Consider the following 27,273-nt stretch of genomic DNA (forward strand, 5'->3'; position numbering starts at 1 on the left):
AAAGAGACAGAATAATGATGACAATGAAAATAATTAGACTATTTTGATTTAAAAACCAAGAGCATTAACAGCTCCTTTATTGTGCGTGTAGTGGCTCTTAAAAGAGCCTTTGGGTCTGCATAGGCTGCCTCGGTGCCTGCTGGAACCGGGGAGGGGCTGTGGCGGGAGGCTCAGGCGCGCTCGCCGCGGATGCGGCGGGCCAGCTGGATGTCCTTGGGCATGATGGTGACGCGCTTGGCGTGGATGGCGCAGAGGTTGGTGTCCTCGAAGAGCCCCACCAGGTAGGCCTCGCTCGCCTCCTGCAGCGCCATCACGGCCGAGCTCTGGAAGCGCAGGTCGGTCTTGAAGTCCTGCGCGATCTCCCGCACCAGGCGCTGGAAGGGCAGCTTGCGGATCAGCAGCTCCGTCGACTTCTGGTAGCGCCGGATCTCGCGCAGCGCCACCGTGCCGGGCCGGTAGCGGTGCGGCTTCTTCACGCCGCCCGTGGCCGGCGCGCTCTTGCGGGCCGCCTTGGTGGCCAGCTGCTTGCGGGGCGCCTTCCCGCCCGTCGACTTACGCGCCGTCTGCTTCGTACGCGCCATGGCTCCGCACTCAACGTCACGCGCTCTCGCCCGCCGGACTCCGCACCGTGCCGCCGGCGGCGGCGGTATTTATAGCCGAAGCTCCCTGCCGATTGGCCGTCCGCGCGAGGCCGGCTGCCATTGGGCGACGCGAGCATGCGACAAGCCGGCCCCCGACGGCGGGAAACCCGCCCTTTTCCCGGCCCGACCCCTCCGCCGAACCCGCCTGTCCTTGCCCCTCTCGCCACGGCCTGCCCCGGCCCGGCCCCTTGCTCTTTTCCGGCCCCCCAGAAAACGCTGGAGCGCCGGCTCCCTCGCTGCCTGAGCAGATATGCGCGGACCGTCCCCACGAGCAGCGAGCGGTTTGCGAGGCGGGGAGGTGGCAGGAACCACCGCAGTGACCGGTGTAGCAGGGCCCCGCCGCCCGTGCCTCGGACTCGGCCTCTTCCCGACGCGCTCCCACTCACGCCCCCCCCCGCCCCGTTCCCCCGGCATGGGGACCGCTGCCAAAGGCTCCTCCGCACGGCAGCCTCCTTCTCCCCCGAGCGCTCGCCCTGTCCTGCCACTCGGTAACCGCGTGCGGTGCAGAGCTGCGGCAGGAACGCTGCAGGGCACTGCCGGCGTTTGGCGTGAGGCGAACGTCCCCTGGCTGCTCCCCCGCCCCGTCTTAAGGGCGGCCGGCTCTCTCCGGGGGAGCGCGCCTTGGTGAAGCGAGGACGGGCTCCGAGCGGCGAGCGCCGCCGCGACCAATCACCGCCCTCTCGGGAGCCGCGCCGCGCCGCGCCAGGCCCGCCCGCTGGGCAGCGCCGTGCAGTCCTCACTCAGGTCGGACCGAGCCCGGCGGAGGCGGTGGCGCCGGGTCCTCCCGCCCGCCCGCCCGCTGCCCCCGCGGGCCGCCGGACTTACGGGGCGCGGCGGAACAGGGCGGCGGAGGGAGAAGCGGGCGAGATCCGGGGAAGGGCGCGGGGGGGGGGGGGGGGGGACGGGGGACACCGCGCTCGGGGCCACAGGCGGGGCTGCGCCGTTCGGGGGCGAGAACGCCGTGCAGCGCTCCGGTTTGCTTCCCCCGGTCGACCGCGAGAACGCTAAACGGGGTGTGTGTCGGGGGGGTGCGGGGTGCAGGTCCAGCCTGAAGCTTTTTGTTGCGGGGAATAAAAAGAAAAAAAAAGAAAGCATACAGTCATCTTGATCCGTCTGTGCTTTCGATGTATCCCTGTTCCCTTAGAGTGCCTCACAGGGAAAAAGAGCAAGCACTGCCTATCCAGAACACGCTTGATTCGGGCACTTAAAGAGAACACCTACCTCGTCCGTTTCACTGCTCAACCGCCCCCAACCCGGACGCGAAAGTGAAACGGGCTCCCGGGGTGTTTTCAGAGACTCGTGAGTGTTCTCTGCTCCACCGAGAAACACACGTAGAACACTGCGATTACGGCAAACAGGCACATACGCTCGGTTCCTTACAACCGGCAGCGCTTCCACACCGTTATATCTCTCATCCCTGAGACAGCCAAGAACAAATCACCACAGCATCAGCTCTTTTACTGAAAAGATGGGTGGCTCTTAAAAGAGCCTTTGGGTCGAGCAGCTCTGGCACAGAGTGCACAGAGAGCTTATTTGGAGCTGGTGTACTTGGTGACGGCCTTGGTGCCCTCGGAGACGGCGTGCTTGGCCAGCTCGCCGGGCAGCAGGAGCCGCACGGCCGTCTGGATCTCCCGCGAGGTGATGGTGGAGCGCTTGTTGTAGTGCGCCAGGCGCGAGGCCTCGCCGGCGATGCGCTCGAAGATGTCGTTGACGAAGGAGTTCATGATGCCCATGGCCTTGGACGAGATGCCCGTGTCGGGGTGCACCTGCTTCAGCACCTTGTACACGTAGATCGAGTAGCTCTCCTTGCGGCTCTTGCGCCGTTTCTTATCACCCTTCTTCTGCGTCTTGGTGACGGCTTTCTTGGAGCCCTTCTTGGGCGCGGGGGCGGACTTGGCCGGCTCGGGCATGGCAGCAAAGGCGCGGCGCTCACTCACCAACTACCGCCAGGATCGAAGCAGCGGGTAACGCCGCCTCCCGCGGCAGCTCTTTTATAGCGGCGCTGGGTAAAGCGGCGGCTCAACAGCCGCGCATCGCCATTGGTTGGAAGTTCTGCTTCGTGTCGTCACGCCGCACTAAGCTGCGCTATTGGACACCTCTCGATTCGCATTCCCATTGGTTGCCGGTACAACGCCTCCCTCCCAGCCTATCAGCGACGGCGCCGCCGCTCCGCCTAGGCGGTATATAAGCGGGCGGGCGGGGGTGGCGGGGAGCAGGTCGCTGTTCGTGCGAGGTGTTTCGGTCTCCGTTTGCGTGAGTTGCTGCGATGTCCGGCCGCGGGAAGCAGGGCGGGAAGGCGCGGGCCAAGGCCAAGTCGCGCTCGTCGCGGGCCGGGCTGCAGTTCCCCGTGGGCCGCGTGCACCGGCTGCTGCGCAAGGGCAACTACGCGGAGCGGGTGGGCGCCGGCGCCCCGGTGTACCTGGCGGCCGTGCTGGAGTACCTGACGGCCGAGATCCTGGAGCTGGCGGGCAACGCGGCCCGCGACAACAAGAAGACGCGCATCATCCCCCGGCACCTGCAGCTGGCCATCCGCAACGATGAGGAGCTCAACAAGCTGCTGGGCAAGGTGACCATCGCGCAGGGCGGGGTGCTGCCCAACATCCAGGCCGTGCTGCTGCCCAAGAAGACCGACAGCCACAAGGCTAAAGCCAAGTAAGCGCCGAAGAACACCGCCCGGGAAGCTTTTCACACAGAAACCCAAAGGCTCTTTTCAGAGCCACCCACTAGATCATTGAAGAGCTAAATTGCTTTAAATGTACTTAGAAACACTTGGGAACACTTAATATTCTCGTCTTCCTTACTGAAAATAGAAAAGCCAAATTTGTATGACTATATGCTGATTTCCGAATGCTACGTTAGAGTGATTTTAAAAATATGTCTTACTGCGCGTGCAGGCGAGATTATAGAGCATCAAAAAAATAGTTTCGAAACGTAAACTGTTTAGTGATTTAGGTCTGCAGTTCGATTTACAAGTGCAAAACAAATCTTTTCCTGCCCCATCCTAGCTTCCTGCTGAGGCGAACAGCCGGGTAGCAAGCGAAAACCAACCCCGCCCCTCCCCTGTGCTTCCCCTCCCACGTAGGCGCACACAGGGACGCGGAAAACAAAGCGTTAAGTACCGGCTACAAAACTGTTTAAAAACAATGGAGTAAATTATCAAGTCTCTAAGTACTTACGCTGCCTTGAGGCAATGTCCGTTCTCAAAGGAGCGAACGATCTCCCCAGCATTGCAGCGATAACGATTAGAGCAGCACCGAGAGCTGCTCCTAATGCGGGGAAGTTCCTCCCACTCACGGCGCACACTTCACCAGCTGCCCTATGACAGAGACTCGAAAACTGTTAAGCTATGTCCGCTCTGTACTCCCGATATATATATATAAACTCCCTTATTTCAGCCCTTTTTGAGATAATTTGGGTGGCTCTTAAAAGAGCCGTTGGGTTTAAATGCGGAGCAAGAGGTTTCTTCCACGGGGGCTTACTTCTTCTTGGGCGCCGCCTTCTTCGCCTTAGCCGCTTTGGGCTTGGCCGCCTTGGGCTTGGCTGCTTTGGGCTTCACCGCCTTCGCCTTGGCCGGGCTCTTCGCCGCTGCCGCCGCTTTTTTGGGCTTGGCAGCCTTGGTCGCCTTCTTGGGGCTCTTGGCCGCTTTCTTGGCCGCGGCGACCGCCGGCTTCTTCGCTTTCTTGGGGCTCTTCTTCGCTGTCACCGCTTTCTTGGGCTTCTTGGCGGCGCCGGCGGGCTTCTTGGCCGCCGGCTTCTTGGGCTTGGCGGCGGCTGCCCGCTTCTTGGGGGCTTTTTCCTTCACCTCGCCGGGCTTTTTGCTGAGACGGAAGGAGCCGGAGGCGCCGGTGCCCTTGGTCTGCACCAGGGTGCCCTTGCTGACCAGGCTCTTGAGCCCCAGCTTGATCCGGCTGTTGTTCTTCTCCACGTCGTAGCCGCCAGCGGCCAGCGCCTTCTTGAGCGCGGCGAGCGAGAGCCCCTTGCGCTCCTTGGAGGCAGACACGGCCTTGGTGATCAGCTCGGTGACGCTGGGGCCCGCCGGCTTGCGGGCTTTTGAGCCGCTCGCTGCCTTCTTGGGCTTCTTGGCGGCGGCCTTGGCGGCGGGGGCCGGGGCGGCGGCGGCGGGCGCTGCCTCAGCAGCGGGGGCGGGAGCGACCTCGGACATGGTGGTGCTGCGCGGACGGAGCGCGGCGGCTGCAGTACCCGCCGCGGCGCCCCCATTTATAGCAGCGCGGCGAGCGCTGATTGGTGCGTTGCCGAGCCCGCCCCGCCCCGCCGCCCCGCGCTCTGCCGCTCGGCTTGTGTTTCTTCCTTCTCAAAAAAGTGTGTTTTCCGTAAAAAAACCGCGACCGCGGCACCCCGTTTCTTAGCATTCTTGCTGGGGACATAAGATATTTTTATCTTTCGGCGTTTCTTTTGGCTGAGAGTTAAAATGAGTTTCAGGCAAGGCAATAATCCCCGAGTTTGGGGATCGCACACGGAGTCGGACGATGAGATTTTTATTTTTCCTTTTGAATTAAAGCTTTGCTTCCGACAGCACTGTCACAGTGGCAGCGGATTCATGTTCCCGAGACGGTTTTTCATCACAGTAGTGCAAAATAGAGGTAATCCGGAGACATTTTCTTAGCGTAAATTAGCTTTGAACAGAAGCAAGTAACACAAAGTAGCCACTCAGTTCTGTATCTGGGTTAGGGTTGTTTCCCGTAACGCGGCTTCATCTCTTAAAAATAATGAAACCTTTGGACGTAATGCCCTATTTCGCTCTACTCGGAGCTAATAAATAGTAAAAGAAAGACGGTTTTCACCAGAAACGTTAATGTGAAAAAGCTCTTTTAAATCATCAGGTACCTTCAATATCTCATGAGAACATCGAGAAGTTCTTTCATTGTTTCCCTCAGTTTTCTGCGTCCCTGTATTAATATTTTAATAAACTATATTCCCTTTTTCTTCTCCAAAAGAATTCTTTTGATTAAGCACAATACATCAAGACATTAATTTGTATGTTCTTATTTTAAGATAGAGTTTATTTTTCTGCTTACTTACACTGGACTTCAGGTATTTTGTCAGCCAGAATCAGCAGTTGTGCAAAAAAACCCCAAAATATGGTGTACATGTTTTCTTTATGAAAAACAGAGGTAAGGCTGCAGGCATTTCTTTAATAAAATAATATAAAACAAGTGGCTTAATCAAACAATTTTGTCCTCAGAACTGCTGAGATAAACTAGGGCATGGCTTTTTCCAATCCGTATGAGTTTTGTGATGTGAGATAAACTGAATATACATAAAATGATTTTTTCTTGGGATGAGTTGGATAGAGGATTGTCATGTTCAAAAATATGTAGTACAATGTGGGAAAGGAGACCCTGGTGATTAGTTCATTTGGCTTCTTCCACTTTTTCTTTCACTAATGTAATATCACACACCATCTTGTAGAGTTCTGGTGAGGGAGAGATCAGTTTTAAGAGCTTGTCAGTGGTGCCAATTTAGCATGACTAGGATGCACCTGAAGTGTGAGAAACTGCCAAGAGTAGCATTTCAGAGGGGCTTCTGTCTAGAGAAGACAAAACATCAGAATAACATCATATGCGAGAGTATAAAAAAGAGAAGATCATGTGGATTTGGAGCCAATGTCTGTACTGATGTTATATTTCATGGTGGTTTCACCTGCTGACCCCACTGTGGATTGCGGGTTGTGAACTACATTGTCACGGAAGTGAATCTGCTGGGAAGGACACATACCTTCGAGGAGAAAGTTCTGGCGGTTAGTTCAGTAGCATACAGATTTCCTTCAAATTCTGTATCTTAGTCCGTTCTATTCACTCATGTCAGAGTCAGGCTACTAGTAGCTTTACCTCAATTCTTTTGATCCTTTTGCAAATGCATTTTCCTGGGTTTAGGCTAGGCCTCTATCCTTCTTCCAAACACCTAATGTAGCAGCACAGTCCTGGAGCAGTGTATATGCTTTCCTAAAAGCTCATTTTTCTGGTCCTCCAACTTTTGACCATATATCTGGACTTCTGACCATATATCTGGACTTCTTAATTTTGTTTTTTACACTCATAGACAGTTAGTTCTATGCTCAGCAAAGGTGGAAATGCAAAGGGATCTTGCAAATGTTATCAGGTGGAGAAGAGGAAGGAGGAAATAATTTTATAAGTGCCCTTTAATTCCTTTAATTTAATGGGCAACCTTATTTTAAAAAAGTTAATTACTTATTTCAAATATTATCTTGAAGAAAAAAAGATTTTAACCTTTTTTTTTCTGATATGAAGCTTTGTACGATGATGTATTCAGTAAAAACAGACAGACTTCTGCCTCCTATTTTTCCCTGAAAAAAAAAAATAGTCAAGCAAACAGAACATTTATTAAAATACAAAAGGTAGAAGGTACTGCTCACAGTGGACTGGGATATTTGGATGTGACAGAAATTTTTCAGATCTTCAGTCAGAAATGCAAGGACTCATTTTTCTCCTACTCTGGTATTGGATAAATGCTTTCATGAACATCTTTCTTTTGAGCCCATGTGACTCGGTGCCCTGTAGAATCATAGAATGGTTTGGGTTGAAGGGACCTTCGAAGATTACTGAGACCAACCCCCCCTTGTCATGGGCAGGGACACCTTCCACTAGACCAGGCTGCTCAAAGCCCCATCCAACCTGGCCTTGAACACTGCCACTGACAGGGCATCAACAACTTCTCTGGGCAACTTGTTCCAGTGTGTTCCACCACTTTTGTCATCAAAAATTTCTTCCTTAGAACCACTCTAAATCTACCCTCTTTCAGTTTAAAACCATTGCCCCTTGCCTGTCATTACAGGCCCTGGTGAAAAGTCTTTCTCTGTCTTATTCTTATAAGCACCCTTCATATAGTGAAAGGCTGCAATAATGTCTTGCCTCAGCCTTTTCTTCTTCAGGCTGAAAAACCCCAACTCTCTGAGCTTTTATTCATGTGAAAGAGAGGTGTCCCTTGAGGGACACCACTCATTACTGGTTTCCATTTGGATATTGGGCCACTGACTATAACTCTTTGGTGCAACCACCCGGCCAATTCCTTATCCAGCAGTCCATCTATCAAATCCATACCTCTCGTCTATCACCTCCCTGTCTTCCATATACTCCGACATAGCTTCCAGGAGGATCTGCTCTATGATCTTACCAGATCACTGAGGTGAGGCTGACTGGTCAGTAGTTCCCAGTGTCCTCCTTTTTACCTGTTCCCTGTTATAAAAGGATATCACACCATTTTTTAAAATGGGTGTAACATTCCCTTTCTCCAGTCACTGGGGATTTCACCTGACTGCCATGACTTTTCAAATATTATGGAGAGTGGCTTGGCAACTACATCTGCCAATTCCCTCAGGAAAACTGAGACAAAAAAATTGCTAAGTACCTCAGCCTTCTCTGTGTCAGTTGTCACTAGATCTCCCGTCTTATTTATTGGGGGGTACATTTTCTGTAGTCTTCCTTTTCTGATCAACTGCAGAAGCCCTTCTTATTGTTCTTCATATCCCTTGTGAAATTCAGCAGCAGATATGCCTTAGGTTTCCTGATCCCATCTCTACACACCCAGACATCATCCCTATATTCTTCCCAGGATGCATGTCCCTGCTTCCACTGCCTGTGCATTTCCTTCTTGCACTTCAGTTCAACCAGAAGGTCCTTACTGGACCATATTGGTCTCCTGCCTTCCTACCTGCTTTCTTACATATGGGAATCAAGAGCACTTGTTTTCTAAGAAAAATGTCCTTAAATAGCTGCCAGCTCTGTTCTGCTCCTTTATCCCTGAGGGCAGTTTCCCAGGGAGTCTTATCCACGAGTTCCTTAAACAACTGAAAGTTTGCTCTGCTAAAATTCAGGGTCTTGACTTTATGTTTGCCTGGCCCACATCCCTCAAGTTCCTGATGGGCTTGGGCCCAGGCTGCCGCTGTCTTGACCTCTCCAATTTGTTCATTTGTGTTGGTGAGCAACAGGTCCAGTAGTGCTTCTCCTCTAGTTGGGCTGTCTTTCACCTGGATTAAAAAATTTTCCTCAACACACTCCAGGAGTCTCCTGGATGGCTTACAGCTTGCTGTGCCGCTTTTCCAGCAGATGTCAAGTTGACTGCAGGATCAGAGCCTGTGAGTGTGATGCTTCCTGTAGTTGAAGTAAGAAAGTTTCATCAACATCCCCGCCTTGATTAGGTGGCCTGTAGTAAATACCAACCATGAGGCTTCCTTTGTTGGCTTGGCCTCTAATTTTTACCCATAAGCTCTCAACTGTTCATTGCCGTTTTTCAAAGACAACTTTGTGCAATCAATCCATTTTTTCACATAGAGGACAACCCCCCACACCCCAAGCTCCTTCCTTGCCTGTCCCTTCTGAAGTTGATAGCCATCAATTGCAGCACTCCAGTCTTGTGATTCATCCCACCGAGTGAACTATGACTGTGCTGGACTTTTACTGTTTGCTCAGGAGATATATGGAGGCGTCCATCTCACAGACGCAGCTGAGGAGGCAGGACTGCAGCATACATATGCTTATTTCAAACAGGGTGAACAAGATCATGCATTAAGCCTATAGCTGCACAGCCCCATTAACAGGTTTTTCACCTTGGCCTGCCTAAGGCTGCACAGCATCTTCCATATTTTCTCAAGCAAGTAGCTCTTCCTGATGCCTGTGCTGCTGAGCTTCATATTTTATGTGATCCAGCTAAATTCATTCCGACTTATGGGTGCTCCAGGTACATAAGAAACATAAATGAAGTCACAGAGTCACTCAAGGCAATTCAAATCTGCCCTTGATGTAATTGCAGACTTGGGATGATTTGGGAGATATCTGTTGTCCATAGATGATGGATTTTATTTTAAAACTGATTTATCATGATGTTCTAATTCATAACCATTGTTACATGAGTAAGAAAACTTCATATCTCAACAGGGAAGTGGTTACGGCTGCATACTGTTAGGTCTCCAGCAAAGGACTCTTCCTCATGGTAAAAGGTTTTTGTATTCATACAGACTTAAAATACCCAGATACCGCAGTAATCTCTTAAAATAAGAAATCCATGACCAGAGGTATGGCAGGCATTAGGCAGAAAATCTGGTTACTACAAGGGGATCCATGGATACAGCTTTCTTATTTTCTTTTTTAAATTATCTCCTTGCAAAAATATTCAGACTTTTTAAAAAAGTTTTGTTCTGGTTCAAAGCAAGAGAGAAATAGCTCCTTGATCATTCCAGACCACCTAGTTTTTGATAACTTCCAAGCTCAGTTAAGAGATAATTCCAAGAATCATTTCAGAGCAATCAATCAGTCAAATTATAAAGTTTCTTGTTTAGTATTTAATGTTTCAATGTGATATAAATATAATATGTATGAAAATGTTACTGTATTGGATGAATGTATATGTGTATATTAATGGTTTAATAAAAGGCTTAATTTTTCCAGTAGGTAATGTGAACTTAGGTAGAGAGAAAGTAGCCAGTCATGACTCTTCCTTTCTGCTTAACTCATGCCTTTAATAAGCTGGGGGGTACACAAAATACGGCACGTCTGGAAAATGTGTGCACAAGCTGGAGACCAGAAGGAAGTGTAGAATGGAAACTCTGGGTATCACTAATTCGAATATTTCTAACTGTTCAGGCAAATGTTCAAGATCTTTTGGGGGGAACATGAACAGGTGAAAACGCATTTCAATGCCACATGAAAGTGACATTTCCTTTGCTGCTGCACACTCTGTGCATGTGCCCGGGATCTCCCGGTGCAGCCTGCCTGGGCTGCCGTTGCCTGCCCTGTGCATTGGGGAACACCAGCTCCTTCCCTCTGCGGGTTACTCTGGGGAAGGAGGCAGCACTCTCTTTCTTAGGCCATCTACTCCACAAACAGCCTCAGCAAAGGTGCTGCGCCACATGGCCAAGTTTTCATTTCCATTTCAAGATGGTGAGAACAATATTTTAATTTTGACTTCTGCCTGGCCTCTGCGACTGTGGGGGTCTGGTTTTTGTCAGGGTGAAATAAGAAGGGACAAAAATATAATGGTATACCTTGTTGCAGAACTGAACTGTCCTCTAGGTCTCCTACAAGCTGCGGGCAGCACAGGCAGAGATTGAGTGGCTGACCCACTTCCTAGCTGCCTGGTGCTTTGGCTCAGAAGACCCGTGATCAATGGTGGAGAGCAATACTACGAAATGGGAAGAGTGCAATCCGCTGCAGTACTTCAGGATGTGGAAGCCATCTAAGCTACCCATCCTCCTTGTAGTCTCTGATAAATGAGCAGCAGAGCATTGCAGGTGAGCACTGAGAAGAAAGCTGAGACACTGGAATGTTGATATACATCGCTCCTTCCCAGACATTTGGGGGTTGGGAAGACCTATGCATTTCAGAAGGAGCTTGTGCTCCTCTCCTTCCAGGTGATACCCAGGAAGTCACAATGGCCTTTTTGCTCCCAGGAGCAACTGTGGTTGTTTGCTACAGTCCCTAACTGCTGTTTCCTCCACCCCTCTCCTCAAAAAAAAAGTGTTACAGGCCTTGCAGATTATTCTGGATGCTTCCTTGACAAGGTTGCTCTGCACGCAGCCCAGTCTTTGCAGAATAAGTGAATCTCATTCACAGAATTAGGTCAGCAAAATCAACGGGATGTACCTATAACACCGCTAATTTTTGATGATTCCTTCTCTTAACATGTCTCTTGAGTTCCCTGGCTGCCTCACCTGTCAGTAGGACCACTGCAGAGGAAAGTGTGGGGCCACCACCAGCATCCACCTCCCTACAGGAAGCTGCCAACTATCCCTCGGGCATACAGGCACTCGAGGCAGGTGGTCAGTGTGGCTCTGCTTTGATTCACAGATTCCTTGGGATGTCTTCCTCTCCTCAGGATATCGTGCATTTGCATCATTATGTCACCTCTGCCACTAGCTCTCTCCTTTGTCCATTGCTTTGTTGCCTGACTGCACACAGACAACTGAAGCAAGATAGTGAGGGTGGTAACTATTGTCTGTTCAGCTGGACAAAGAAATTGTCTTCTCTGGTGCTTAAGAATACTCACCACAAGCTTCTCCTGTCTGTCTAGGCCTACCATAGCGATATTCAGGACATTCCTTGGCTGAGTTGCTACAGCTCAAAACCACAATTCAATGCCACAAATCAGGAATCAGGACATTTGAAGAGGCAGGGAAGAGGTGGATGCTACATGTTCAGTAATGACAGGCATTGCTTGTATGCTGTAAGGGAGAAATGGTCCTTCCCTAGGAGAAGGAGTGGGGATGGGAGAGAGCTGGTATGTGGCAACTTCCTGGGAACAAGGGGAATAAGGAACAGGAGGCACCTTCAAATGGGTGAGGTGGGTAGGAAGGACAGGAGAAGGAAAGACAGAACAGGTCGATGTCCAGTATTATTCACACCTATGGTACTATGCAGCCAATATTCATAGAAGCAGATGCAGTATTGAACTGTGTCAACTCCAAGTCAGCAATAGGTCATTATTATGCAAATCAAGAGGAGCCTGCCCTGATATTATCCCAGCATCAGGTATTTGAGAAGGTGATGGCATGTGGAGCTAGAAAAAGTGATCTGTGCAGGATCAACAGTGAAGGCTGATGTCTCAGGAACTGTGAGAAGTGGCTGAATTTTTAGTTCAATCCTCATATCTGTCCTACCATCACTAACACCCTAGATGGGGACAGATGTGTAAACGACGGCTATTTGAAAGGGGAGGAGATTCTATATTAAGTCTAAGTTAACTTCAGTAAATACACTCCTAGGTGGACAGACAGGTTCCACAAAGTCTGGGGGGAGCAGCAGGAGGGGGCTGCCCCACAAGGGCAGCTGAGCTGGGAGACGAGGGGGACAGCGGGGCAGGCAGGGCCATGCTGTCCCCACCAAGGACACAGCCCCGCAGCAGCCGCCCATGGTGAGTGGGGCAGGATGGTGGCAGCGATCAGGGACAGCCACAGCCCCCGGGCACTGGGCAAGTCCATGGGGACGAGGCTGGGACAAGGTCGAGCCAGGGAAGTGCAGCCAGTGGAGTCAGAGATGCCCGGGCACAGCGTGTAAGGTAAAGCCTGAGCCTCAATACAACCCCAAAGCCACGAGGTTAAAACCCATGGGTGAAGGGCAAGATCTTGAGAAATCCTCAAACAAGTCACCTTCAAGTCTGGCAACGGGAAAGGCAGAAAGAAGGTCCTAGCAACAAGTAGTATGTTTTCCTTATGGGAACAGCGTTCTATTGGATGCAGAAGTACAGGTAGAACAGCAATGAAATCTGCCTGTACACAGTTAATGTGATGATTAAAGCATTTTTGCTCTGGATTGGCGGCCCAGGGTCCAATTTTCCATTGCGTGGAACCGGCGCCCAGAACTCCCCTTCCAAATGTCAGTCTGTGTTCAGGGAACCAGTTCTTCCGTAAGAGCTGAAAGAACACAAAAAGTTAGGAGAGGGGCAGGCTGGCTGAATATCTCTGTGGGCTGTTCCTGTGGGAAAGACAGTGCTTTGCAAGAAGAAAAGGGTGCTAAAACCCCTGTCTTCAGATGTGCAAATGTTTTTCTTTGTCTTAGATACGTTCCCATTTCCTTTGATATCGGGTTGGTAGATTCACCCTGAGCAATGAGTTCAGCTCGTTACTCGTTTTCAGCTCTCCATACAGTTTAGTTCGTGTCTAGAAAGAAATCAAACTACCTTTGTGGCTCGTATGTTTTTGTTTCCCTACGCTTGTGGCTGCCAGGCGAAGTTTGATAATGAGCTCCCGAAAACTGATTTGTCCTGCCTGGGATTTTTTTTTTTTTTTTACTTAGCCTTCTGATGCTGATTCCAGCTGTTTCTCACCACCTCTTTCCATGGCCCTTAGCTTTCTCTCCCAGACAATATGCAATACACACCATTGTCTATTAGGAAGAAGACTTCGGCAGGCGATAAATAGCAGAGAGGTGACACACATCTGCAAAAATCCAACGCGAAGAGGGCTGTTTCCCGAATGAGCGAGCTCCGCCACAGCCCTGAGCGCCAGCAAATGGAGGGACGGGGGGTCTGGGGAGGGGTCCAAGACTTCCACACAGGGCAAAACACAGATATTCGGCAGTTCCCACACTTAGAAAACTTGCACGTACAATCGCTTTTCCCTCACCACCCAGCCAAGACGGAGCCTCAGCACCGAGAGGAGAAGCAGGGCAGGATTACCGCCGGCCCCACGCCGGGCCCTCCGCGACAGGGCAGGCGAGGTGGGGTGCAGCGGCCGGGGAGAGGAGCTGCTCCGGGACACGGCCGGGAGCGGGCGCAGCCCCTCTGGTTCACCCGTGCTGCTGAAGCGCGACAAGGGTTAATCTGGGACCCACGAGTGTGAGAGCTCCGCTCAAGGGCTTCGGCAGCGGTGCAAGAAACAGGTGTCCGGACCCCTAACACGGCCGCTTCCAGAAGGGAATAGCCCGTGCTCGGCAAAGGGGCCGGCGGAACGCCCCGGGCAGCGGGTACTGCCGGCGCGGCGCTGCGGCGGCTTGCCGGACCGAGGAAACCCGAAATGACGCTGGTAAAAGATGACCGGCGTGAAGTGCACGCCACACTCACTCCCACGTCGTCGAGCAGCAGCAGAAGGAAGACCTGGTGTCCCCTTCCAAGCGCTCGGGGGTCCCCACGCGGAGCGCTTGTTGCAGCTTCTCTCAACAGCCCACTGGTGTGTTCCAGTACACTGCTTGCTTCAGCGTACACATCCTTTGCCTCCTTAACGTTCCCTATGTTTACCGTAAAATGAGAGGCACACACACATCCGTAAAATGACGTGCAGGCACACGTACACAGTGTGTCTCCGACACACACATCGCACTGTGCTCCCGGAAAAGACAGTGAGCTCCGAAACGCACACTAGGTTTTTCACTCTCCGATGCAAACATCGCCCTGCGTGCGGCACCGCCATCCCTTACACACACACCGCTCCGCACCGACGGACACGCACATCGCCCGGCGTAGGACACGGCGATCGCTCTGCGCCCCCCCCCTCCCCGAGGACATTGCCCTTATGTCCCGACACACACCGCCCCCTGAGACCGACACCACACGCACCACTCTGCCCCGACAGACACGGAACACACGGCTCCGCTCCTTCCCTCCACACGCGCGGCTCTGCGCCGAGGGACACACACCTCACTTCTCGCCCCAAAGACGCTCCTGCTGTCCTGAAAGCAGGTTCGTTACCCGCTGTGCGACAGACCAATCTCACACGCTCAGGAGAGACACTGGTTTATTCTGCGCAGGGTGCTCGGTGGACGTTCCACAAATCAAGCACACCAGATTGATCAGGTGTGTCCCTTTTATACAGTAACAATTGCATCTAATTTATTAAACTACTCCTATCTAGTACGTATTCAAACTACCTAATGCATATGCATAGGATTACATACATAACCATGACACATCAATTGCCTTCTCCGCATGTGCGGGGGTCTCGGGTGGTCTTCGGTGGTCGTTTGAGGAGGTATCCCCTCCTCGCTTTGACTGCTAAGTCACTCTATATCTAGTCAATGTTTCGTTTTTCTACCAAGAGGGACACATCATCAATCAGGAAGAATAGAAAGGATCAGAATTGGTGCTCCAGGTGAGGCACCATTAATCAGGAAGAATAGAAAAGCTCCGAATGATCTTGGCTAACTAACTTAATTTGAAACAGGACTTACTAACTTAATTTAAAACAGGACTTTCTAATCTACCACAGGATTTGCAATATCTGACATCACTCCCATCATCCTGCAACCCACGATCCTGCCACCTCTCTGCTCCCCAGGACACACAGACAGCCACGGATATGGCTCTGCGGTGATGACAAACACATTGCTCTTCTCCCCACAACAACACCGATCGCTCCACACCCCCACAACATGCATTATCCTGCACCTGACTGAAGCACACGTTGCCTGGGACAGAAACTCCCCACGCTCCCCATTTCCCTGACCTCGATGAGTCACGGGGCCGTCGGAGTGGGACCTTCCGTGCATGTAACTGGCAGCCCACTGGAAAAGGGCTCCCATGGGCAGTGGTGCTACCCGCTGCTTTGATACTGGCGGTAGTTGGTGAGTGAGAGCCACGCCTTTGCTGCCATGCCCAAGCCAGCCAAGTCCGCCCCCGCGCCCAAGAAGGGCTCCAAGAAAGCCGTCACCAAGACGCAGAAGAAGGGCGATAAGAAGCGCAAGAAGAGCCGCAAGGAGAGCTACTCGATCTACGTGTACAAGGTGCTGAAGCAGGTGCACCCCGACACGGGCATCTCGTCCAAGGCCATGGGCATCATGAACTCCTTCGTCAACGACATCTTCGAGCGCATCGCCGGCGAGGCCTCGCGCCTGGCGCACTACAACAAGCGCTCCACCATCACCTCGCGGGAGATCCAGACGGCCGTGCGGCTCCTGCTGCCCGGCGAGCTGGCCAAGCACGCCGTCTCCGAGGGCACCAAGGCCGCCACCACGTACACCAGCTCCAAGTAGAGCGTCTCCCGGTTCCTCAGTTCTAACCCAAAGGTTCCTTTAAGAGTCACCAAGTCTTTCGTTTGAAGAGCTTTGTCACTGGTGTTTTCTGACAGTTATTTAGTTTCTTTGTCTTGTAAGTCTCGCTTGCATAGTGTCCTTTGGAACGTGTTTTTCATCGGTTATTGCAGTTTTTCCTATGTGTCTCAGTCTGAGGTCTTAACTTGAAGCTGTAAAATGCAAAATGACAGAAATTTTGGAAACGCCCATCAGAGGGCAGCAGGGGCTAAGGAATCGCAGTCGTTGATGCGCGATTAGACCGTACCCATCTGAATGTTAGTCTGTTCTGAAACCACTAACGTTGTATTAGGAACCTTAGAATAAAAAGTACTAGGAAATAGCTTAATTATTCCTTTAAGACATAAATTTTAAACGGAATTTTTTTTTTTCCAGATAGGGAAGACCAATGAAGCAAAACACTAAAACCAAAAAGTGTTTCCTTACTAATTAATTACTTAAATCCTCAAAGACAGTTTTAAACTATGTTGGCATATATTTATGACTGATAACATAGTTTATGTTATGAGAACAGGGAAAAGGGATGGACTAGAGCTGAAGACACCAGGAACTTTCACTGAGCAATGGCATGCAGCAAGCAGACATGGCAGGGAAGGTGCCGAACGAGCTGGCAATCAAAGCAGCCCACAAGAGTGCACACATAAGAGGCAGTGTGAAGGCTTACCAGGAAGGGCTAGGTTCATTAGGGCATAGGAAGCCATAAAGAGTTAAGTGTACAGACCACAGTTAGAGGTTCTGTTCTAAACTATGTTAGGGCCTTTAGATCACTAGAATTGAACATTGGTCATTAAGATAACCAGAGAACACAGCATCAGTAAAACTGGAATAGAAAACAGAAATTAAAGCTCTTTTACTGAAAAGATGGGTGGCTCTTAAAAGAGCCTTTGGGTCGAGCAGCTCTGGCACAGAGTGCACAGAGAGCTTATTTGGAGCTGGTGTACTTGGTGACGGCCTTGGTGCCCTCGGAGACGGCGTGCTTGGCCAGCTCGCCGGGCAGCAGGAGCCGCACGGCCGTCTGGATCTCCCGCGAGGTGATGGTGGAGCGCTTGTTGTAGTGCGCCAGGCGCGAGGCCTCGCCGGCGATGCGCTCGAAGATGTCGTTGACGAAGGAGTTCATGATGCCCATGGCCTTGGACGAGATGCCCGTGTCGGGGTGCACCTGCTTCAGCACCTTGTACACGTAGATCGAGTAGCTCTCCTTGCGGCTCTTCTTGCGCTTCTTGTCGCCCTTCTTCTGCGTCTTGGTGACGGCTTTCTTGGAGCCCTTCTTGGGCGCGGGGGCGGACTTGGCCGGCTCGGGCATGGCAGCAAAGGCGCGGCGCTCACTCACCAACTACCGCCAGGACCGAAGCAGCGGGTAACGCCGCCTCCCGCGACAGCTCTTTTATAGCGGCGCTGGGTAAAGCGGCGGCTCAACAGCCGCGCATCGCCATTGGTTGGAAGTTCTGCTTCGTGTCGTCACGCCGCACTAAGCTGCGCTATTGGACACCTCTCGATTCGCATTCCCATTGGTTGCCGGTACAACGCCTCCCTCCCAGCCTATCAGCGACGGCGCCGCCGCTCCGCCTAGGCGGTATATAAGCGGGCGGGCGGGGGTGGCGGGGAGCAGGTCGCTGTTCGTGCGAGGTGTTTCGGTCTCCGTTTGCGTGAGTTGCTGCGATGTCCGGCCGCGGGAAGCAGGGCGGGAAGGCGCGGGCCAAGGCCAAGTCGCGCTCGTCGCGGGCCGGGCTGCAGTTCCCCGTGGGCCGCGTGCACCGGCTGCTGCGCAAGGGCAACTACGCGGAGCGGGTGGGCGCCGGCGCCCCGGTGTACCTGGCGGCCGTGCTGGAGTACCTGACGGCCGAGATCCTGGAGCTGGCGGGCAACGCGGCCCGCGACAACAAGAAGACGCGCATCATCCCCCGGCACCTGCAGCTGGCCATCCGCAACGATGAGGAGCTCAACAAGCTGCTGGGCAAGGTGACCATCGCGCAGGGCGGGGTGCTGCCCAACATCCAGGCCGTGCTGCTGCCCAAGAAGACCGACAGCCACAAGGCTAAAGCCAAGTAAACGCATCTAGGACTAATCAGGAAGCAAAATGGACCAAAAAAAAAAAAGGCTCTTTTCAGAGCCACCCACAGTGGTCATAAGGGACTGAGTCACTCTTTGCTTTCGGTTTTTCTAGGGAATGCGGACACAAAACATGTAAACTGTTTTTCCTTAAAGTGTTTACCTTAACTATGCTGTTTTCTCTGCCTGCTGAAGTTTTTTTTAGGGAGGTTGTTTTATTAATGCTAAATGTTACTTTTAAAAAATTTGGGACTGATCTACTGAGGTATTCAATGTACTTGTTTGTTCCTCTTTTTAGAATTACTTTCTATTTTTTTAATAAATCTTTTTTATGCCTTAAGAAAACCTGGACATTCTAAACACGTCAGTAGTGGCACGTGTTTTTATACAATACTAGAGTAAACATTGCATTGCCTAGTAAGAGAATTCTGGCTTTGTTGTAGGTGTTCTTGCAGTATTTATTGGAGGATGATATAAACCAAAGTATTCATATCAGTCTAGATTATTTCTGTTCTGTTGGAAACTATTAAAGAGTAGCCGATCGCTGTCACAACTTTGGGCAATGCAGTTTTCAAATTTAGAGAGAAGGGGAGGATGGGGAAGCAAAGAACACACAAGAAATAAAACCCTGAAGAAATGATGTGGTCCTGGCAGTAACCCTGAACCAATTATTTCACAACAGGAGGGATGTTCCCTCCCTCAGGCTGCTTGTTGACTTCTATTTTTCGCTGCATTTTAATGCTGTTGTGAGAGAGTCCTGCTGGCTTTCCTTGGCAGAATTAACTCTGCAGAACACTAGGGAAGGATTTCGGGCAGGGTTACCGGAGTTCTCAGCTCGCTGCCTGATGTGATGTGCCACCACACTGACAGCCGCTGCCGTATGTCTGGAAGAGCACTATCGCTTTTAACTTTGTTTTTCTGGCACTACTGACTGGATCGACCCCCTCTTCCGCATGAGGTGTGGGGAGTTTTGAGCTCCCACCTCATTTTGGGAGCAGGCAAGTGGCTCTTGGAAGAGCCGCTGCTGTTCCAGCAGGGCATAGTGTTGACTTAAAGTTTTCTCTGCTTTGATGTTGCCCTGGTTGCTTCCAATTTCCTTCTGGCTTTAGTGGGGCTCCTTGCTTCTTTGTTAGCCTCACAGTCTTGTGCCGGCTCTTGGCCGCAGGGGCCACCAGCTGCCTGACTTTCCTGGGGCTCTTTTGCGCTCTGTGGAGGCAGACACGGCCTTGGTGGTCAGCTCGGTGGCACTGGAGCAACAGGAGGGGTTTTCAGTAGGACCAGTTTTCCCCATCCCTGTCCTTCAGTATAGGGAAAAGAGAGATGTGGACTATTGTATCTGTGGACCTGGTGTTCACTGAGTTTAGCTTTCCTGAAATTGAGTCGGTAAGAAGTTCACTTCCCCCTTCTACAGGGGAGGGAAGTTTCCACTCCCTGCTGGGTCTGTCTTTGTTCTACATAATGAAACTGCCATCTGCATATCAGAAGCACTGGGAATTGTAGCAAAAATGGGGAAGAGTCCTGTGAACCCCCCGGGTATATGTGCATCACCTCAGTGTTGTGTGAGAGGATTTAAATTCTAGTCTCTAGACTGTAGAAACTTTCAAGAGGACAATCTTTTGGATTTCTTTCCCTCATAAATTGGTGCTCTGGTATCAGCAGTACAAATGCAATAGTACAGAAAATAAAGTCTTCATTATCATTCTCGTAGCTGTGCCTCTCATTTCCCTGTTGCAGAATGCGTTTAGGCAATATGTGGCTCTAGTTTCAAGTCGTCCATGTGGGTAACAAAGCCTTAAAAACCCGACGGGACTACGTGAGGTCTAAACCGTGAAGGGCCAAAAGGCCTCAAATGGATATTGTACAGCCAGACACGTTCGTGAAGTGCGGTTTACCCCAACTGGGCTAAGTGGGCAGACTGGTTTTGAAAACAGATGTATTTCTTAACAAGGCGAGTGTGAACACCCGCAGTCTCCTAAGCGGCACAGGCGGATTTCCCGGTTCGTTCTTTAACAACAGCTCGGGTTTCCAGCCGCTGAGCGGGGAGGAAGGTGCAAACGCCGGTGATCCAGAGACAAAGAGCGATCCGCCTCCGGGGCCCGGGTGACTGGGACCACCCTGCAGCCCTGAGGAGCCGGCGCTGCGGGCGGCCGGGCACAACAAAAGGCAGCGCAGCCTCCGCACCCCCCACCCCCGCGGATGGACGGCGGGGAGCCCCCGGCCCTCCGCTCCCCCCCGCGGATGGACAGCGGGGAGCCCCCGGCCCTCCGCACCCCCCCCGCGGATGGACAGCGGGGAGCCCCCAGCCCCCAGCCCGCCGCTCCCCCCGCGCCTCAGGACAGGGGGACGTGGGCTCTTTCGGCCGGCGGACCGCCCAGTGGCACCCGGACTGAAGGGCTGGCTGCTCACCGAAACGAATTAATTATGTATGAATTTGTTTCTTCGTTGGGCGTTTTATTCCTTGAGAGAGGGAAGCAGAAAAAGAACCGAAACACTCAGGGGGCTTTTCCTGTCTACGAAGCAGTGTTGGGTTTAACTGCGTGATTTAATCCCACGAGTTTAACTTGGGCACGTTAACGGGGGAGAGTTTAGGCTGAAGCCGAATGATCTCGTCGCTGCGTAAACGCAGCGGGTGGCGGAAAACGGAGCGGACGGGCCCCAGCGGGACCCCTCGCTTCTCCAGCGACGGCGAAACCCTCCGGCTTTGTCGGTCCGGCCGTGGCAAACGCAGATTTTCCCGCCCCCCGCGCCGGTGCCGGTGCCGGGGTTTCAAGGACCGACCCTCCCCCGGGGGAGGAGGGAGCCGGGCTCCGTTGCGGCCAGGTCGAAGGGGGGAGTGCGGCGTAAGACGGCGCATTCCGGGAGGAGAAGCGGGGAGGGGGCCGGGCCGGGCCCAGGAGGCGGCCGCAGAGGGGATGGGGCCGTGCGGGGGTCGGAGGCTGCGCGGGCTGCGCCGCTCTGCGGGACCCGGCACCCCCCGCCCCGCAACGGGCTCCGGGGAACTGGGGGAGAAGGGAAAGGGAAGGGTCGGCTGCCCCCGGGGAGGCCGGAGCAGGGCCCCGCATTTCTAAACGCAGAAAGAAGCTATTTCCTTTTCACTTTTTCACCAGCTGAGGTGTTTTTAACTCTGTCATTGTCAAGAAATAAACCTGTAGGGGAAGGGGAAGAGCCCGCAGTATTCAGTTCGGACAAATGCTGTAAATAAATCCCGGTAGTTCTGAAGCTTCCTGATATCCCCTGTTGTTTATACCCTGTGCCATTTCCTGCTGAGAAATACCGTCTTTCATGCAAATGTTCTCAGGTGGAAAATACTGTAAGAATGAAAAAAAGTGTGAAAGACTTATCTGCCTTCATGGTGTTATGAAAAGGGTTAATCGCTCTGACTGTCTTTATCAACGTTTCAGAAACACTTATTGTTTGATTTTTGTCCCGTCAATAAATGCACAACTAGAGGCTGCTTCTGTAAGTCTGGAGTACAACAGATACACGTCCCATGAGGTTTTGCGTGACATTTAAGTATCGATTAACGTTAAAACTCGAGGAGCTAAATGCGCCTTACACCCATGTGGCCATTTTCCTTCTTCCATAGGATTTGTACCAGCAATTTCAAAAGGCAGAGTTTAAAAGCTCCGGCATGTAGGGAGTGGAACCAATTCAGAGAAATTGTCTGGGCTTCCAGAGCCAGCTCAGTTGAGCCCAGGGACCCGGCTTTGCCTGTGATCCGGTCAGTCCGGTCTGCTGGTGCTTGGAGCACGGGAGGTGGCAGCCTTATTTAAAGATTATTTCAATGTGTAGAAAGATTGGGGCTATGATATTGCTATGGCAATTCTTCTCCTCTTTTCTAAGCAGGATGATGAAACATGCTAACCTTGCTGTGTCCCAAGCGCACAAGGCAAAAAACACTTTATCACGTGCAGTGTTTGGATTGTTTCGCGTTGCAGTGGCTGCTACTTGCTGCAAAAGGAAAAGGGGATGCACACAAGAGATGCATGCATTTCTTCATAGCTCTGATGCTGCATAAAGGTAGTGCAAGATCCCTTACTCTGTCTGAAGTCCAAATTTCAGTTGTAATTCTCCGTGTGTGCCATCTTCCTATTTTGGGAATTATTTCTTCCATTTTCCTATGACCCTTCCAAGCACAAAATCTACACGCAATGCAAGCAGGACTACAAGTACAAAAAAAGGTTGTGGATTTTACTGGTGATGAAAATTACAAGCTGTCCTGATACTCCTTTCATACACAAACTACTTACTTTCTATTTTTAAAACGCAAGTATGTCCAGAATTGCTTGTGAGCTTTTCTGTGTTAAAAAATGAATGTAAGAACCTTTGTGATTAATACTTCATATCATTTTTGACAAGGAATGCTTTTGCAACCACATCTCCATCAGGACAGGCCATCAAATAATTTAGTTCTTTGCAGCCACCAAAGAAATGCAAACCAAAACCTAAAAGACCCTTTCCACCTACACAGGCCTCTGGTTCTGACCCCAGTCCCCGAGGAAAGAGCTGCCCCCGCTCACTGTAACGCTGCTTCCTTCCTTGTAGGTAAGTGAGCGGGGAAGGCAGAAGGGGTGTTCGCAGCTCCCTCCCCCTCTACTTCCAGCCCTCTTCTCCAGTGAGATTTGTGCCACCTCTTGAGCTGCGCTGTGCTCTGATACAGCACAACCCCAAGACCAGGTTTTTGGAGCTCAAGGACTCAAGTTTTTCCTTTACAATGTGAACCAGGAACATTTTCATCACTGGCCAAAAGCATTACATCAAGGTGTATGTAAGACTGAATCTTTTTCCCTAGCTGCAGTTGATACTTTCTCCCTCAAGGCTAATTATTTTGAAATATATTCTTTTTTATTAAAACTGGAAAAAAAAGTCTCTGGGAAAATGACATAGCAATAATTTGCCCCATGTGTTGAGTAATTATAATCTCCGGCCATTAGGAAAAACAATTTCATAAGTAGAGGAGAGGATATTGATTTACTCCATTAAAAAAAAGAGCAGGAAATAGTATAAAATTGCTATAGCCAGTGTGTGATTTGTTCAGGTTTTGGATCAGGTGTATGGCATTTATTTCTCATTTCTGATTCACTGTCCGGTCAGTTAACTAGAGAATACAGTTATTTGTTTACCCAGTTGGTGTATTTCGTTTTTGCAGAAATAAAAGCACTTTTTTTTTTTTTAAACATGATGATTTATAAATATAAATTTTCCTGTAGGTATGCTGATCTAGTGAAGGTATAAGTCTTTCCAAGAATGCTGCTAACTTTATTATTCCATTAAAAATAAGATAGGGGAATTTTTTTGTAACTGTTCAGACTGTTCTTCAGTGTTCTTTACAGCTGGTTATCCACTACAGGACTAAACTGTAATGTAACTGTTAATTTGATATACAAAAGGTTGCTGATATTAAAAAAAAGAATTTTGACAAAAATGTTTGTATAACCAAAAATAAATATACCCTATATCCTATACTTCAGTTGCTGTGAATAAAGAGGTATTTTGAAGATAGACATGGAGGGTAGATAAAAATACAGCACAAAGGTCCTGTTTAAAGATTATGTATTCTAGCACTTCCCAGTGTTGAGAATTGTTAGGACTAATAGCCTGGTTTAGCACTAGAAGATAAAGTAGTTGAAGCCTTAGGCCACAAGAGGTGGCTGAGAGTAAACATTTTGTTCAAACTAATGCTGCCAACACAGAACTAGATGAAACCGGCAAATACAAGCAGAATGAAGAAGATAAGGACCAAGGAAACAATTCCAAGAGAATGAGGTAACTTCAGAAGGTGGCCAGTCCAGCGAACAGCAAAACCAATAAGTCAAGAGACCACAGACCAGAATTAAGTGACTAGACTTGGGGTTTGGGTGACGGGTGGTACAGGTACAACTGGGGGGACGGTCTGGGGTAGGGGGTCCCTCTTTGGAGGAACCCGGCTTGAACTGCTCTGCACGTGGGGTAAATAAACCACTTATTTACTCAGCGGATTGGAGATGTCTTCTTGGAGCAGGATCGTAGGGCCGAGCCCTGTTGAGGTGGCGCGCACATAATTCCTACCGTGGTGTAGGTGGCAGCAGCATAATTCCTGCTACACCAGGATGATGTATTTGAACGCTGTGCCATCTTACTGCTGTTGGGTGATGTCATCTGGGTAGAGTGGATTTAAAGAACACTACTTTGGACTGAATAGAAAAGAACATTGAAGAGCATGATTGATGGAAGAATATGCTGTCATATGATTCTATATGCACATTATTTGCTTTATTAATTTTGCACGTTCATCCTCCTGTGGGATAAAATTGTTATGTTTGTTATATTTACTAAGCCTAACTCCTACTTTTATCTTTGGTTAAAAGAACAAGCACACAAAATTTTCCATTGTAGTTGGTTTTTGTCATGTCAGAGACTTTGGTCACAGCACTAATAGAAAAATAACGGATATGATAGAATCAGATCTGATGACATGCATGTGCAGGTGGAAATGCTATGTTCACATTATAGTCCCTAATATTGCTTTATCATTCATACTGAGATTGGAAGTAGCAATCATAAGCAACATTTTCTTTTCTGTTGCATGAAGAGTTCCAGGAGCCTTAGAAACAATTTCACATACTGAAACAGCCTTTAAAAAACAAAACAAACAACAACCCCCCTCCCCCCAAAACCTGAAATTTCTGTGAAAGCTATGTTAATGAAGTGTGCAGCATGCAGCATACAAAGACAGGAAAGGCAAAAAGAACGCTTATGGATTCCTGAGCTGGGAGGCCAAAAGGTACCACCAGGCTTCTACTTCAACTCAGGCAACAGGGCTGCCCTGCGGTAGCTGTAGTTTGAACTAGGGTCTTTTTTTTTAGGACACGATAATTAAATTTGACTTTTATGTGACTGATTATAGAGAATAATAGCCACTGACAAATTCTTCTGATGATCATCATCGCTGTCAAAATATGCACTTTTAGTATATGACATTTTCTAAAGTCCCTTTCTAGTGACCCACATATCCCCTTACGCAAAAACCTGGAGACTGAAATATGCCATGGTTTATTAATCTTTTTAGGTATTAGACTTATACAGAGGCCCAGAATGTGCAAACTATGTTTCAGTTTGCACTAAGGCACTTGGAAAGCAGATCTCTAATCTCCTTTTGAAGCTGCTAAAAAACAGAGTATGGAGGATGCCTCTTGCCACTCGATACCTGAAATCCCATCCAAGAGGTGCCCATCAGCCTTCAAGCTGAAAGTAACTGCTAAATTAGTGACAGATTAAAGAGACACCTTGTGCCTCTCTCTGTACCTGTACTACCAAACATGCAGCAGTACGGGAAAGGTTGACTGTTGTGATTCTGTGGTCCCTGTATGAAGTAAGTGTGTTCAGAAATCCACAGAATATGCTTAGAATGCAGGATTATTCAGATCCCGTTTGAGATAAGGCAATACTGGCTTTGATCTGCATCTACAGCAGCATCTAATTACCCAGGAATGAGGTGGAGTGATTTAGAAAGCCTGCGGATTGAGGCTGAAAGACTTTAGAGCTGATTAGTAGCTATATGATAAACTCTGATAGTTTACAAAGCCAGCCCATAGTGGCTAGTTTCTTAGATTTTAATAGTTTTAATACAATTAATGACATATAAATACAGGAAAGGTCAAATAGGTATGAAAAAATATTCATCTTCACTTTGTGTTTTTAGTTACAGAGGGAATATTCTCTACCTAAAGCAGTTGTAGGGAGAAGCTATACACGCTATTATTAAAAAAAAAAAAAAAAAAAAAATCACACGCACAGTAGAACTGAAGATAAATAACTTTTAGACTGGACTTCTATGCTGTATTAATCACTGGGCTATTGGTAAAAGCTTATTAAGATAAATGTCACTTGCTACTACACAAATTCTTTCACTGTACCCTGTAGCCACCTGCCACTTCAGCTACAAAAAAAGACTGAGCACCATCAAGTGGTAGACATTGTTATAGCAGTTACAACGATGCACGTGGATCAGCTTCCATTAGTAATAATTTTGATCCTTTCCCGACTAGAAAACTACAGCCTTTTTTTTTCCTTCAATTTACAACGCATATAACATGAACTTACTTAGAATTAATAGCGATGTACTGCACAAGAAAATAAACATCACAATCTTAGAAAGAACTGTAACAGAACTAAGGAAACTACCACTTAGAAAGAAAATACAATAATAAAGAAGCTTTAGTTACAGGAATTTCAGTTGTAACAGATCATTTCTTACCCGGATAAAGTCTATGTTCCCCAACACAATACTGGAGAACAATTAATTCATCAAAATTAACCTTAAGTGGGACTTAAAAAACTGACGGTAAAGTAAGAACTCACACTTTGAATTGACAGTGCAGCCCTTTTATTGAAAACTTGGTGGCTCTTAAAAGAGCCTTTGGGTTAGAACTGCGGATCCGGGAGACGCTCTACTTGGAGCTGGTGTACTTGGTGACGGCCTTGGTGCCCTCGGAGACGGCGTGCTTGGCCAGCTCGCCGGGCAGCAGGAGCCGCACGGCCGTCTGGATCTCCCGCGAGGTGATGGTGGAGCGCTTGTTGTAGTGCGCCAGGCGCGAGGCCTCGCCGGCGATGCGCTCGAAGATGTCGTTGACGAAGGAGTTCATGATGCCCATGGCCTTGGACGAGATGCCCGTGTCGGGGTGCACCTGCTTCAGCACCTTGTACACGTAGATCGAGTAGCTCTCCTTGCGGCTCTTCTTGCGCTTCTTGTCGCCCTTCTTCTGCGTCTTGGTGACGGCTTTCTTGGAGCCCTTCTTGGGCGCGGGGGCGGACTTGGCCGGCTCGGGCATGGCAGCAAAGGCGCGACTCCCACAGACCCTAACCGTGGCACAGACAAACGTAAAGAGACGAAGTGAGTAAAAGTAGCCGAGTGCCACGTATTTATAGCTCCCTTATGCAAATGAGCAGCATTCCCTCTGCGTACTTTCATTGGCCAGAACACGAGCGCGCGTCATAGCTCCCCTATAGCCGTCTTTCATTGGTCGGAATTCGATTCACCACCTCATTGGCTGCTCAGAGGAGACCTACTTCTCAGCCTATCAGCGAAGGGGCGAGGTGGGAACAGCGAGGCT

General features: G+C 50.0%; 8 protein-coding genes across 8 annotated transcripts; 3 read left to right on the top strand and 5 right to left on the bottom strand.

The window, feature by feature from the left end:
* Positions 1 to 49: 49 nt before the first annotated feature.
* Positions 50 to 639, bottom strand: LOC138682434 (histone H3). The gene has a single exon (XM_069773251.1). It carries the CDS (start codon positions 579 to 581, stop codon positions 171 to 173), a length of 411 nt encoding a protein of 136 aa, XP_069629352.1. The 5' UTR covers positions 582 to 639; the 3' UTR covers positions 50 to 170.
* A 1,439-nt stretch (positions 640 to 2,078) lies between these two features.
* LOC138682441 (histone H2B 5) lies at positions 2,079 to 2,686 on the bottom strand. The gene has a single exon (XM_069773262.1). The coding sequence runs from the start codon at positions 2,549 to 2,551 to the stop codon at positions 2,171 to 2,173; it is 381 nt and encodes a 126-aa protein (XP_069629363.1). The 5' UTR covers positions 2,552 to 2,686; the 3' UTR covers positions 2,079 to 2,170.
* A 79-nt stretch (positions 2,687 to 2,765) lies between these two features.
* Positions 2,766 to 3,441, top strand: LOC138682437 (histone H2A-IV). The gene has a single exon (XM_069773258.1). The coding sequence runs from the start codon at positions 2,908 to 2,910 to the stop codon at positions 3,295 to 3,297; it is 390 nt and encodes a 129-aa protein (XP_069629359.1). The 5' UTR covers positions 2,766 to 2,907; the 3' UTR covers positions 3,298 to 3,441.
* Positions 3,442 to 3,516: 75 nt separating this feature from the next.
* Positions 3,517 to 17,483, bottom strand: LOC138682438 (histone H2B 1/2/3/4/6). Its single transcript, XM_069773259.1, has 2 exons — positions 17,043 to 17,483; positions 3,517 to 3,529 (listed from the first exon to the last, which is right to left on the bottom strand). Exon 1 carries the CDS (start codon positions 17,433 to 17,435, stop codon positions 17,055 to 17,057), a length of 381 nt encoding a protein of 126 aa, XP_069629360.1. The 5' UTR covers positions 17,436 to 17,483; the 3' UTR covers positions 3,517 to 3,529; positions 17,043 to 17,054.
* LOC138682432 (histone H1.11L-like) lies at positions 3,609 to 4,859 on the bottom strand. The gene is given in 2 exon segments (XM_069773249.1): positions 3,609 to 4,823; positions 4,826 to 4,859. Coding segments are annotated over 2 exon segments (741 nt in total). The 3' UTR covers positions 3,609 to 4,116.
* Positions 15,316 to 21,030, top strand: LOC138682439 (histone H2B 1/2/3/4/6-like). Its single transcript, XM_069773260.1, has 2 exons — positions 15,316 to 16,086; positions 21,016 to 21,030. Exon 1 carries the CDS (start codon positions 15,695 to 15,697, stop codon positions 16,073 to 16,075), a length of 381 nt encoding a protein of 126 aa, XP_069629361.1. The 5' UTR covers positions 15,316 to 15,694; the 3' UTR covers positions 16,076 to 16,086; positions 21,016 to 21,030.
* Positions 17,634 to 18,676, top strand: LOC138682436 (histone H2A-IV). Its single transcript, XM_069773257.1, has one exon. It carries the CDS (start codon positions 17,792 to 17,794, stop codon positions 18,179 to 18,181), a length of 390 nt encoding a protein of 129 aa, XP_069629358.1. The 5' UTR covers positions 17,634 to 17,791; the 3' UTR covers positions 18,182 to 18,676.
* Positions 21,031 to 26,529: 5,499 nt separating the features above from the next.
* Positions 26,530 to 27,270, bottom strand: LOC138682440 (histone H2B 1/2/3/4/6). The gene has a single exon (XM_069773261.1). The coding sequence runs from the start codon at positions 26,989 to 26,991 to the stop codon at positions 26,611 to 26,613; it is 381 nt and encodes a 126-aa protein (XP_069629362.1). The 5' UTR covers positions 26,992 to 27,270; the 3' UTR covers positions 26,530 to 26,610.
* Positions 27,271 to 27,273: the final 3 nt, after the last annotated feature.

The sequence above is a fragment of the Haliaeetus albicilla genome, chromosome 28 (assembly GCF_947461875.1).
Source record: "Haliaeetus albicilla chromosome 28, bHalAlb1.1, whole genome shotgun sequence".
NCBI classification, from domain to species: Eukaryota; Metazoa; Chordata; class Aves; order Accipitriformes; family Accipitridae; genus Haliaeetus; species Haliaeetus albicilla.

Coding starts and splice junctions, on each gene's coding strand:
- LOC138682434 (XM_069773251.1), bottom strand. CDS start 581: ATGGCGCGTACGAAGCAGACGGCGCGTAAGTCGACGGGCGGGAAGGCG.
- LOC138682441 (XM_069773262.1), bottom strand. CDS start 2,551: ATGCCCGAGCCGGCCAAGTCCGCCCCCGCGCCCAAGAAGGGCTCCAAG.
- LOC138682437 (XM_069773258.1), top strand. CDS start 2,908: ATGTCCGGCCGCGGGAAGCAGGGCGGGAAGGCGCGGGCCAAGGCCAAG.
- LOC138682439 (XM_069773260.1), top strand. CDS start 15,695: ATGCCCAAGCCAGCCAAGTCCGCCCCCGCGCCCAAGAAGGGCTCCAAG.
- LOC138682438 (XM_069773259.1), bottom strand. CDS start 17,435: ATGCCCGAGCCGGCCAAGTCCGCCCCCGCGCCCAAGAAGGGCTCCAAG.
- LOC138682436 (XM_069773257.1), top strand. CDS start 17,792: ATGTCCGGCCGCGGGAAGCAGGGCGGGAAGGCGCGGGCCAAGGCCAAG.
- LOC138682440 (XM_069773261.1), bottom strand. CDS start 26,991: ATGCCCGAGCCGGCCAAGTCCGCCCCCGCGCCCAAGAAGGGCTCCAAG.